This window comes from Heliangelus exortis, chromosome 1 (assembly GCF_036169615.1).
Source record: "Heliangelus exortis chromosome 1, bHelExo1.hap1, whole genome shotgun sequence".
Classification (NCBI taxonomy): Eukaryota; Metazoa; Chordata; class Aves; order Apodiformes; family Trochilidae; genus Heliangelus; species Heliangelus exortis.
Genome location: NC_092422.1, coordinates 196419571 through 196432392, shown reverse-complemented (window position 1 = coordinate 196432392; position 12822 = coordinate 196419571). Strand labels below are relative to the sequence as shown.

The 12822-nt window shown below is 47.1% G+C and overlaps 1 protein-coding gene across 1 annotated transcript in view; it reads right to left on the bottom strand.

Annotated features, from left to right (window-relative positions):
• Positions 1 to 11674, bottom strand: part of NET1 (neuroepithelial cell transforming 1) — an 80398-nt gene extending 68724 nt beyond the window's left edge. The window contains exon 1 of the mRNA XM_071734253.1: positions 11517 to 11674. Within this exon, the coding sequence (XP_071590354.1) occupies positions 11517 to 11629 (113 nt within the window). The 5' untranslated portion in view covers positions 11630 to 11674. The remainder of the gene's footprint in view (positions 1 to 11516) is intronic.
• Between the last annotated feature and the right edge of the window lie 1148 nt (positions 11675 to 12822).

Here is a 12822-nt window from a genome sequence, read left to right as displayed (position 1 = left end):
CAGCACTTCTGAAGAATAGTCTAAGATTTGCTCACAACCTTCTCTGCCTGTAAGCAGTGCCTAAAAATTGAGCCCAGAGGAAGAAGAAACATTTTCAAATCCTAATGGTTTACCTGGCATAAGTGTGATAAGACAAAAGAGCTGCCTGGAAAATTAAAAGCAAGAGAAGGGAAGAAAAAGCTTCCTAATGCAGCAGAAACTGAAAGCCCTGAGACCTGGGATGAGCCACAAGTGAGAGCTCAGCAGAAACAGGAACAATGTGAATGTCTGAAGGGCACAGCTCTGACATTGGAAAAGCTTCACCCAACATGGAAGGAATCCCACAAGTTCTCTGTTGGAGCAGCAGCAGCAGCACAGTCTCCTTCTCCTGTCAACCAGGCAAATCCCTTTCTTCAGCCTCTACAAACTTCTCCATGGAGAAAGCCCTTGGAGTCCTGGGGGACAGGGAATTCTCCAGGGGTCAGCAATGTGCCCTTGGGGCCAAGAGGGCCAATGGTGTCCTGGGGGCATCAGGAAAAGTATGTCCAGCAGATCCAGGAGGTTCTCCTCCTCTGCTCTGCTCTGCCCTGGGGAGACCAGAGCTGGAATCCTGGCTCCAGTTTGGGGCTCCCCAGTTGAGGAGAGACTGGGATCTACTGGAGAGAGGCCAAGGGAGAGCTGGGAGGGTGAGGAAGAGACTTGAGCATCTGTGCTGGGAAGAAAGAGTGAGAGGCCTGGGGCTGTTGAGGCTGGAGAAGAGAAGGCTGAGAGGGGATCTGCTGAATGTCCATCAAGAGCTGAGGGGTGGGGGGCAAGAGGAAGGGGCCAATCTCTTTTTGGGGGTGGCCAGGGAGAGGCCAAGGAAGAATGGGTTGAAGGGAGAAGAGAGGAAGTTCCAGCTCAGCATGAGCAGGAGAAACTTGTTGAGGGTGAGGCTGAGGGAGCCCTGGCCCAGGCTGCCCAGAGAGGTTGTGGAGTCTCCTTCTCTGGAGCCTTTCCAAACCCCCCTGGATGTGTTCCTGTGTGGGCTGCCCTGGGGGATCCTGCTGGGGCAGGGGGGTTGCACTGGGGCATCTCTGACATTCTGTGACCCTATGTTTCTCCTCTTTCCCCTTTACTTTCCCCACATCTTTCCCTGTCACAAACAACCCCGGGTGCAGCCCTACAGACACTCCTTTCTCTCAAACCTGCTCACATTTCCATCCCTCCTTTTCCCGAACCTCAGACATAAAAGCCTATCCAGCTTTTCCAACAATTTCACCCTCACTTGACATGTCCAGCACTCTGTTAAACTCAGTCCCAATCCCATCTCCAGGGAGAAGCAGAAGGGCTCCCAGGCTGACAGTTTTCCTCACCCCCACTTCACTTTTCCTTCCCTCAAATTAGCTCAGCCCAATCCTATCTTTGAGGAGAAGCAGCAAAAGGCTTTGAGGCTGTCAGGTTTTCCTCATCCCCTTCATTAATTTGTTTCACTGTGTTTAACAGAGGTCTTGGCTCTTTCCTTACATATTGGTCACTGCCAGTTTAAACCTGGGTGAAAATCAGAAGTCTTATTGGGTCCCCCTGGGCAGGGAAAGCTTTTTGGAAGTAGTCTTTAAATTTTTCATCTCTTCTTTGATATAAACAGGAAAAAAATCCAACACAACAAAACAAGAACTTATCAAGAAACTAATTTTCCAATTCTTTTCAATCTGAACACTTGGAAACTCTCTAGAAGCAAAGCTGGGAGGTTTTGAGGCTGTCAGGTTTTCCTCATCCCCTTCATTAATTTGTTTCACTGTGTTTAACAGAGGTCATGGCTCTTTCCTTACATATTAGGCACTGCCAGTTTAAACCTGGGTGAAAATCAGAAGTCTTATTGGGTCCACCTGGGCAGGGAAAGCTTTTTGGAAGTAGTCTTTAAATTTTTCATCTTTGATGAAAACATCTTTCATCTTTGATATAAACACGAAAAAAACCCCAACACAACAAAACAAGAACTTATCAAGAAACTAATTTTCCAATTCTTTTCAATCTGAACACTTGGAAACTCTCTAGAAGCAAAGCTGGGAGGTTTTGAGGCTGTCAGGTTTTCCTCATCCCCTTCTTTGTTTCACTGTGTTTAACAGAGGTCATGGCTCTTTCCTTACATATTGGTCACTGCCAGTTTAAACCTGGGTGAAAATCAGAAGTCTTATTGGGTCCCCCTGGGCAGGGAAAGCTTTTGGGAAGTAGCCTTTAAATTTTTCATCTTTTCTTTGATATAAACAGGAAAAAAACCCAACACAACAAAACAAGAACTTATCAAGAAACTAATTTTCCAATTCTTTTCAATCTGAACACTTGGAAACTCTAGAAACAAAGCTGGGAGTTGAAACCCTTTCAAAGGGTGAAGGAGAAGCAGTGGGAGCTGGGGGAATATTCCAAGTTCAACACTTTTAAGGCTTTTGTGGAAAGCAAGGGCAGACAGGGAAGGAGTCACACCCTGAGTCTGGGATATTTTTGAGTCCACTCAGCACAAAAGCACCAGGGTGCTGCTCAGAAGTGCTGTCTCCACATTCCCAGTTGGAGCTCTAATTCCTGCAAGTCTTTATCCAGTAAGGATGTGAGTACAGAGTCTGTCATGTTCCTGGAGTTGAGGATTTGATTGTCCCTCCTCTGCTCTGCTCTTGGGAGACCCCCAGCTCCAATCCTGCCTCCAGGTCTGGTGTCCCCAGCAGAAGAAGGACATGGATCTGTTGGGGTGAGTCCAGAGGAGGCCACAAAGATGATCCAGGGGCTGGAGCAGCTCTGCCATGAGGAGAGGCTGAGGAGCTGGGAGTGTTCAGCCTGGAGAAGACTCCAGGGGGACCTCGGCGATTCTGTGATTCATTCTATGATTAAATAAATCAAACCAGGTCTTTTCTCCTTCACAACTTCAACTTTTCTTTCACCCAGAGGCTTTTCTCAGCACAGCTGGTACATCCAGGCTGCCTCTCTGGCAGTGGGACACAAATGAAGAGCCAGGATAACCTTGCTGTGACTTGGACCTCACACTTCAGCACGTCACAAAAATCTTCTGGCAAAAAGAAGTGTTTTGTTTGGAATAGATGCAGCCTTTCCCAAGAGCTCAACTCTGCTCCCTGTTTGGATTTATTACTGGTGTAACACTGACTTTAGCAACACCCAACACTCACACTTCTTGGGCAAACAGCTACAAATCCTCCAAATTAAAGACATTCTTCCTCTCTGCACCTTCCAGCCCCCTCTGGAGAAGCCATAATTTTCCAGAGTAGCATTTGCATGGATTTGCCTTAATTTTAAGGCTCTTCACAAGACATCCACTGCTCTCCTCAGTAAGTCCTGTGCCCACCCTGCTACTTCAAGGGAAGGCTGTAACTTCCCACTGTTCTTGATTAGCTGAATTCTGGTATTTCCCAATTTAGTCTCACCTATCCTCTACACCATCTAACAGAGTCATTCTTCCATCCCTTTACAAATTTTCCTCTTTTTGTACTTTCTGTTGTTTCAGTTTCCTCTGATCACACAGGAATACAGTCAGGACATGCAGAGTCTCCTCCTAAAATGAAGATAACCAAGGCAGGTGCCTGGATAGTCTCTCACTCTCATGATTTCAGTGCAATATTTCTCATCTGGACTCAGTCAGTTGTGCCCTGGCCAGCTCAGCAGGGCTGTAAGGATTTGTTGCTTTTTAATTTTTCCCTGGAAAAGCAATGAAGCTCTTTTCATAAAGTTCTTCACATGTTCACCTTCCTAGAAGACCAACAGTGCCTTTGATTTTTCTCTCTCCTCTTTCCATAGCAGATTCCAGGAGATCAGCAATCAGAACCAGCAGCTGTTAAACTCAAGGGATCAGGAAAAGTGTTGCAGTCTGCAGTGAGAGGGCACCAAGGAGACATTTTGTAGGTTCTATTGCACTGTTACCTGAAATTGTAGGAACCACCACCCCTGTGCTCTGCTCTGTTGTACAAAATATGGGTATTAACATAATTTGTTATTTTTGAAAGAATGTTTCAACTCTCTGACTCTTGGATAGGAGAGAGTGATACCAAATGCCCTGGGTTTAGTTTCTTAACAAAAGAAGTGAAAAATAGTGAAGAGTGAGGTCTCCTCCTCATCCCACTGAACCCAATCATTGCTCTGGGTTCATTCCAACCTTTGCCCAAGACCTTGGTCAGAAGCAATACCAGTCAGAACAGCTCTTATTGCAGAAATTATACCTCCAGCAGACATTAAACTTGCTCCAGTGGGTGCAAAAGCAGTTTTTTTAGATGCTTTTACAGATGTTCTCTTATCTTTGGAGTCACAAAGCTGGTGAGGCTCAGCACTACTGTCACCCACTCTGAGTTACTTATCTGAAGGGAGCATTCAGCAAAGCATTTGTAATGAGTTTGCCCTGAAAATATTAATTGCAGCAGTAACAGGCAGGCTGAAGCAACTGGATGGGGAGGATAATGATTTGTGAGTGAAGATAATGATTTGGTAAGTGTAACATGACTTCTGTTTTACAGGACAATAACAAAGAGGCTCAATTGTAATTAAAAAACTGGTGTTACCCACAATCCACAGTCACACAGAGGGATCTTGAGAGTGCTGAAAGGTTTTAATAGGTCTTAATAACATGGCTGGTGGCACTTGCTATGTAGGCTGGGCCAGCAGCAGTGCCATGGTTTAGAAAAATAGCAAGTTCTGAATGATTTTATGGGTCTTTCCATCTTCCCTCAACTCCCCTCTGGGAAATTTCATTCATTTGCACCTCCAAGCACAGAGAAACCCCAAAGCTGCAGTGGGAAGATATTGGGGGTGGAAGAGCCTTCCCCTTGTCAGCATTTCACAGAGATTCTTGTTCAGGTGCCACTGAAAGTACAGGGAGTGAATGTTTCAGATTGTTTTCTTCATTCTGCCTGAGTCTGAACACATTTCACATGTCCTAACAACAACAAAAATCCCCAAACCCAAAAAAAACAACATCCCAGGAGCTATTTAGAGCTGTATGGCTGAGTAGTCCAGGTGTGCTCCCAAACTCCAGGTACAAGACACTTCCCCTGCACCAGTAGTTGTTAATTTGGTGCCCAGTACAACCAGGATTTTATTCCAGTTTGCTCCTAGAACAACATGCTGGGTTTTCATAAACCCTCTATTGTTAAAGTGGAGGGAAAGATAAAGAAACTTTCTAAAGGCAGTAGTTATTTAATTGAAAATAAGCTACAGGGGAAGAGAACAGAGTCACAAGATCACTGGGATGGGTGTAAAGCTGTGGATTTTGGGGATATTTTGCTCAGAGCCCTCTCCCAGTTGAGTTCTGTGCAATGAGCAGCTGAGGAAAAGCACAAGTAACAAAGTACACAAAGGGGGTTTTAACCCTTAAAAGTTTCAGAGCCTGATTTTTAGTTTTTTTTCCTGAAGGGCTGCCAAAGTAGCAGCATTCCCTTACTTCAGGAAACAGGATTTAGGAATACTATGGCTACTGCATCTCCTGGGAGCTGTGTTTTTGAGGACATCTGACTGAAGTGGTTGCATAAAAACCTACTGTGCCTTGAACAACTTCAGATCCAGACACAGCCTGCTTTTGGAATAATAGTAATAATAAAAAAAAGCAGTAATACGAGAGCCTCTAGACATTTTCTGAAAGCTACACTGTAGCTTCCAATTATGTTGAAGTGATGCATTTTAATAGCTACCTTCTTCAGTGGAATAAAAGTTTCCATTTGTGCTAACTTTGATGTGATAATAGGAAGGAGAAGTGTATGTTTGCACTCTTCATTACTGTTTTACCAGCCTAAGAAAATCTGATGGAATCCAGGCTTTAATCCCAACCAAGATCAAGAGCAAACAAACATTCATTTCAGAAAAGCCATAATTAGGGAGAAGAAAGGAAAGAGAGAGCCATCACCATCAAAACCACTTGGCCCTCACAACAGTGTTAGGTCTCTGGCCAACAAACAACTGACTTTAAATTGTGTGAATGTGTGTAGTGAATAAATAAAAGGCAATCCAAGAGTTTACTGTGCAGGAAAAGTGGGTGATCAGGGAGGATTATAAAAAGCTTTTTTTCTACTACATATGTAAACATATAATTTAGAAAGGACTCTCTTCAGATGCCTCCTTAAAACCCATCCTTCTTGTGTGGACAACCAACTTCTGCTACAGAAATGAAACTTCTTGACAAACCTCCTGCCCATGCTGCAGTGAAGAGTTTTGCTATAAATTACTCCTCTCCAGAAAAACTCAGCTTTGTCCCTTCCTGCCAGCCAGATCCCTGCAAACCTAACACACCAATCCCATGGCCAGGTGGTTCAGCTGCTGATTAAGTGTAAAACTTCACTTTTTTGGGGCACAACAATAACAAAAAAAAAAACCAACTCCCAGTACACCCTGCAGCCACAGAGTGACAGGGACTGCTGCAAGGAAAGCAGAAGGAGCAGAGCTGGGTTGGGGCATCCAGACCCCACCTTTAGGAGCAGTTCAGTGACACCATCTGTGAGTCAACAAAACCACTTTCAGCTCTTCTCCAGCATCTGCTCCTCTACCAAGCTCCTTTGTCAGCCTCAGCTGCTGATCACAGCAGACAGAAACTGTTTGTCCTTGCTTTGGGCAGGCTGCTTCAAGCCACCTTTTAAAATTCCCCCTGACACCACCCTTGTTTGCACACAGAATCAGAGAATGGTTTGGGTTGGAAGGACCTTAAAGCTCATCAAGATCCAACCCCCTGGATGAGCAGGGACACCTCTCACCAGCCCAGGGTGCTCCAAGCCCCATCAAACCTGGCCTTAAAAACTTCCAGGGATGGGGCTTCCACAACCTCCTTAAGAAACCTGGTCCAGGGTCTTTCTACCCTCATGGTGAAGATTTTTTTCCTCAATATCTAACCTGCACCTCCTCTCTTTCAGTTTGAAGTCTTGACTGAGCATCTTTTCCACCTTGCACCCTACTGTGACCTACATAAACCCACAAGTTTCTTTTAATCCTTCCACACCAAGACAACCAGTTAATTGGGATTAATTCCATTTGAATAACTCCTCAGCAGTGACTGCTACAATTAAAAATATTTTAAAAAAATACATGAATATGCATAATCAGCTGTGTCTCTACCCTTCCCACTGCAGATAGCTTGTCTCAAAGTGACACAGCCCTGTCTCCTGTGCAGAACTGCAACTTCTTTACAAACTTTGGGCCTCCAGGTGTCAAGCAAGTACCAGCAGATCAGAGGACAGGCACCCCTTGGTTGAGAGAAGCTGGGGTACTGTCAAAGATGCAAAAATCTCAAAGATCTGAGAATCTGAGGTAGGGCTTTAATGATCTCCATGAGCTGCCAGCCCACCTCCAGCCTCAGGAACTCAGCACTCCAACCCTGCATGATCACCTCTGGGTCCTTCTGCATCAGGAAAGCTGCAGACAGAGTGTTTCTAGGTATCAAATAGTTGACTCTGGACATTTTGCCTCCACACCACTTCATGCAGCTCAGGAAAAGCTCTACAGGAGGTGGAAGCCAGGGTTAGACAGCATGTCTGGGGCAGGAGAGAGGACTCACTGCTTTATTTCTGGGTGTCACCTCAGAAGAGATAACATGCCCCCCAGCTCTCAGCTTCTCCTGGCTCCACCTTGCAACTAGAGAAACTCTGAAGTCAGGAATAAGATGACAGAAAAAACAAACCCCCAAAATAAAGCTTCCTTTATCTGTCCCAGAAATCTGCAATTTTTTTGTTGTCATCTCCTAGCTGCCAGAGCTGAGGGGACAAAGTTGAGAGAGACTCATCCAAATGTTTTCTGATTTCAGGGTCAGAAACTAAACAGAGAATGTGTTCTTGGTAAACCCATTCCTCACTCCCCTTTCAGGACTGCTCTGCTTTGTGTTCAGAGCAATTATTTCTTCTGGTTTTACCTTAAACCTGAGCCACATCACTGTGCAAAAGCTACAACCAGTGGGGAAAGGGATAAATGGATGAGATGGTAAAGCAGATCAGATCAGAGCTATGAAAGGAAATATTTACTGTTCATAGCTGGGTGAAGTCACTGTCTCTAACATGCTGTCAACTGCCCTCTCCTTTTTTAGACTCTGCTCTGGGATTACACAGGCAAGAGGCTGACTGCAAATATTCTGTCCCAAGTGCCTCCCTTCACACCTCCCTGGCCACATTCCCCTCTTTTGGAAGCGTCAGGAATTTCTTCAGCAGCACAGAAGTGCAAATGGATGCTTTCTACAGAGGTTAAACAAATGCTTCCCTGAACCAGCAGATTTCAGACTGCTCAGGAATGTTGCAGCCGTGAGTCTGAGGGTACAAAAACAAGAGGAGGGGGGGGTCTGCAAGAGGACACCTCTAATAAAGGATATTACCTCGCCCTCAAACATTGCTGAATATACTTAATGAATTCATGGAGGCTTTCAAAGGTTCTCCCGGAGAGATATTTGACTGAAATCAGGGGGGTGGGCAGAGGACTCCTCCTCCAGGGTCAGGTTACAGGGCTGGAGACAAAAGTTCTTTCGTGCCTGTGTGCACACAGAGTAAAAGCAAAACATGGGGTGTGGGGTAATTTATGTTCCAGCGCCCAAGTGCTTGCTCAGGGAGCAGAAACCTTTGCTCAAGTGCTTCATGGGACTCGTCCTGGAGTCCCCTCTGAATCCAACCACCCCCATCTTGTGAAATTTGCTGTTAAGAGCAGCCCTGTGCAGCAGGCTGGGGGGTCAGACCACAAACACAGCACAGTTGGGAGCTTTTGCCTCTCCTAATCCAGAAATGATTCTGCCCACAACAGGTGGAGAGCTGCTGTCACATTATTAACAAAGAGAAAAATCACCCACAAACCTTCACCAGGCCAAGCTCAGGCTTAAAGCTCAGAAACTCAGCCTGGCAACAGGACCACTCAGGCATAAGAAACAGATCTTGGGTATCTGGCTGAAGTGTAGTTTATTTTTTTTATTTTTTTAAATGCTTCCAGGTTTTGGGGTTGTTTTTTTGGTGTGGGTTTGTTTTAACTGCCTGTATTTTGCCACTTCCCTGACAGATGAAGGGATTAAAGAATTTAAATCCTGTTCTGAGTGGTTTGCAGGAAGCTGGTTGGCTCTGCAAAACCAGAACAAGCAGCTCAAAGGATGCCAGCCAGGTTTTGTGAGACCCCATCTGGAGCTTTGGGTCTCCCAGTACAAGAAACAGCAACAACTGGAGCACAGCCAGAGGAGGGCACACAAAATGGTGCTGGAGGACAAGATAAATGAGACTGAGAGCAGGTTCACTTGCCCTGGGGAAGAAAAGGCAAGAGGGGATCTAACTGGTGTTTACTACTGTCTAAAAGGAGGGTGGAGAGAAGACAGAGACAGCAGAATGAAGAGAGGCAACAGGCAGGAGCTGCAGCAAGGAAAACTCTCCTTGAATAGGAGGAAAAATGTTTCCCTCCCAATGAGTTTGGTCACACTCTGGAAAATAAGGAAATCTCTGTCCTTGGAGGTTTCTGAAATTTACCTGGGTCAAAGTTCTGAGTGACCTGAATTTGAGAATTATCTTGTTTTGAGCAGGCACTGGACTGCAGACCTCCCACAAGTCCCTTCCACTGAAACTTTGTTGTTCTGTGAAGAAGCCTCAAGCCAGAGACTTCTTGAATTGTTCTGTCTCCATCAGGAGACCACATCTAGGGACCATCATCTGGCTTGTGAGCTTCCAGATGAAGGTTTAATACATACCTGTCTTATCTGAATCAACTGCTTTCCTAGTTTGATCACCATTTCCCTGGGCCTCTCCACACAGACAAACCTCACAAAGGAATGCACGACCATCCCAGAGTGTTTCATCACCTCAGTGAATCTCTGAAGCCTTCAATTATGCTCTGCTTTTCAAGTGTGGTAATTAGGGAGCTACAGTTTTGATCCTCAAGGTGATATTGCAGCATCTTTCTATGAAAATATTTATTTTTTTTTTTTTTTAACAAAAAAGTTCACTAAAACCCTCTGCTATCCAGAAAACACAATGGTTACTCAAACTGTTATAAAAACCAAGCTCAGCTTGCTTGGATTTAAATCCTCTAAGGAAGAACATCCATTCCACCTCGTGGGGGATTTCACCAGGTTTCAAAACAAGGGACTGCCCCTTCCTCTCACTCCTTCCCAGGGCACAAATGAGGGAAGAACAGGAGCATTTCTCACTCCTCCAACCCAAGCAGCTGCCAGGCTGGGATGCCAAGGGCTGCAATCCCCCATCAGGGCAGCAAGGAAAAGATCCTGATTGACATCTGGGGGTAAACATCTGCCCACATCTGGAGGCAGAAACTGGGCTGAGGTTAACAGGAGGGACACATCTGTCAGGAAGGGGTGGTTTCTATATCACCTGCATGCTTGGAGAAGTCATTTCCTAACCTTGAGGGCAACAGAAAGCACAAACCTCTGCTGATCAGGCTGGGTTTGCCAAGAGAGGAGTCAGCAAGAGATGGGTCATTTACGGTGCCGAGAGCTTTTTAAAAACACACCCAGGTATCATTATTGGGCTCCACAAGGTTAAGCTGATCTTCAAGTTAAGAAGTAACAGTTTCTTTCATGATGTGGTGTCAGGAAAGGCTCCCAAGTTCAACATATCCAAGTAACAGTAACACACACACACAGGCATTTAAAACTCCCGGGAGTTTATCCCGTTTCAGTGCCTGCAGAAATCCTGGAGGCTCAGCCCAGGCTCTCCAGGGAATGTAAAAGCCAAACTCACCAACCAAACCATCCCCACCCCCAGAGGAGCAGCAACAAAGGATCCTCTTTCCCTCGGACTGCTGTGGCAACCTGCCAGGCAGCCCCCACACGAGATAAAAAGGAGTTAAAGTCTTCGCACGAAAGCCTAAGGGCATTTTGGCACACAGGGATGGGGACAGGAGCAGGTAACCCCCCCTCAGAGGGCAGGAACAGGCAAGGAGAAAGGTTATGGCTTGAGGAATGAACTCACCCCCTCACTCTTACCATTTAAGATGGGGTATTAGTGGACCCCTTGCTTAATTAGAGGCTTCTTGGGGGTGCCCTAAACTCCTGGACACGTTCACCTGGTAAGGCAGGAGGCAAAGCTGGAGAGAGGTGTGAGGGGGGGGCATACCCTTCAACCTAGAGGGAGGGTAAGGAAAAAACCCTCCCTCATAAAATAGGAGGCCAAGGGATCCCCTGCAGCCTGGAGAAGAGGATTTCCCCTTATGAGATAGGAGGGAGGGAATTTCCCTTGTAAGATGTCAAAAAAAAACAACCAAACAACCCAACAAACCCATACCCAAGCCTTAATTCCTAGATTAGAAGGGGCTTGGAGCACCTTCATCTAGTGGAAGGTGTTCCTGCCCATGGGAGGGGGGTTGGGACTAAATGAGCTTTAAGATCCCTTCCAACGCAAACCATTCCATGACTCTGAGACAGGAGGGTGCCCCACAGCCAGACAGGAGCTTCCCTTGACAAACCAGGAGGATGCAGGCTGAGGGGATCACCCCCTTTTGTAAGACAGGTCAACACCCCTTTTGCGAGGGGCACACAACCCAAGGGAAACCGCGGGCCACCCAGAGGACTCCAAGGCCTGCCAGGGGAACGGGGAAAGGATCACGGCTCCTACCGGCTGCAGGAGGCTGCCACACCGGGTGTGCTGTCCGCAGGGGGCGGGGGGCTGGTGCTGACCCTTCCCCGTCTTCGCCGAGGGTGATTTTGCCTCAGGGGTTCTGCCTCCATGCTGACAGGTGGTGCCGGGGGAAGGCGGGGACCGAGCCAAGCCCCGCACCGCCTCCGCGGGGTGGATAATGGCGGCGGCGGCGGAGAACGGGCGGTTTGAAAATGGCGGCGGCGGCAGCGGCAGCCAATCAGAGATGAGGGGCGGGGCGTGTTGCTAGGAGACGCCGAGGGGCGGAGCTCATCCCCTCCCTCCAGAGAGCAGCGCCCCCTGGCGGTCCGGAAGGGTAGGAGGAGACTCGGCGGAAAGGGAAACTGAGGCACGGAGCTGCTGACATGGCCAGCGCTGCGCTCCCTTTCCCTTCCCCATGTTTTTTCCTGAAAAGAAGGGTTCTGTCCAGCCCTGAGGAGTCTCTGGGGAGACCTTAAATACTGCGCTCCAGAAATTCAACGAAGGCCACAAAAAAGATGGAGACTCCATGTTTCCATGGCTATGACAAAGGGTAATGGGCACAAATCGGTCCTGGGGAGATTCCAATTGGACAAAAAAAGAAAATTTTCCCTCTGAGGACACTCAGACATTGGGATGGTCTCCCAGGGTGGATTCCCCCACTTTTAAGTTTGAAGTCTCAGCTCAGTGGGTGCTGGGACATCTCAGATCAACAATAACATGAGAAGGGTTGGAGCAGCTGATCCTGGAGGTCCCTTCCCAGCTGGAATTCTGTGGTTCTGTGACGACTGGGAGCAGCTCTGCTGTGAGGACAGAGTGAGGGAGTTGGGGTTATTCAGTCTGGAGAGGAGAAGGCTCCAAGGAACCTTCTGAAAAATGAGGAAGAAATGGTTTAGAATATTTTAATGTCCATGTCAGTGGCTGCAGAGAACCTGTGAATCTCTCTGTAGGTGATGAACAAGCACTGAGTTAAAAACTTGTTACCAGAAGTTGGGGTTGTTCAGTCTGGAGAGGAGAAGGCTCCAAGGAGACCTCATTGTGGCCTTCCAGGATCTGAAGGGGCTCCAGGAAAGGTGGGGAGGGACTTTTTAGGATGTCAGGGAGTGATAGGAGCAGGGGGAATGGATTCAAAGTAGAAGAGAGGAGATTGAGATTGGAAGTTAGGAAGAAGTTCTTCCCCATGAGGGTGGTGAGAGGCTGGAACAGGTTGCCCAGAGGTGGTGGAAGCCCCATCCCTGGAAGTTTTTATGGTTGGATGGGGCTTGGAGCCCCCTGGGCTGGTGGGAGGTGTCCCTGGTCATGCAGG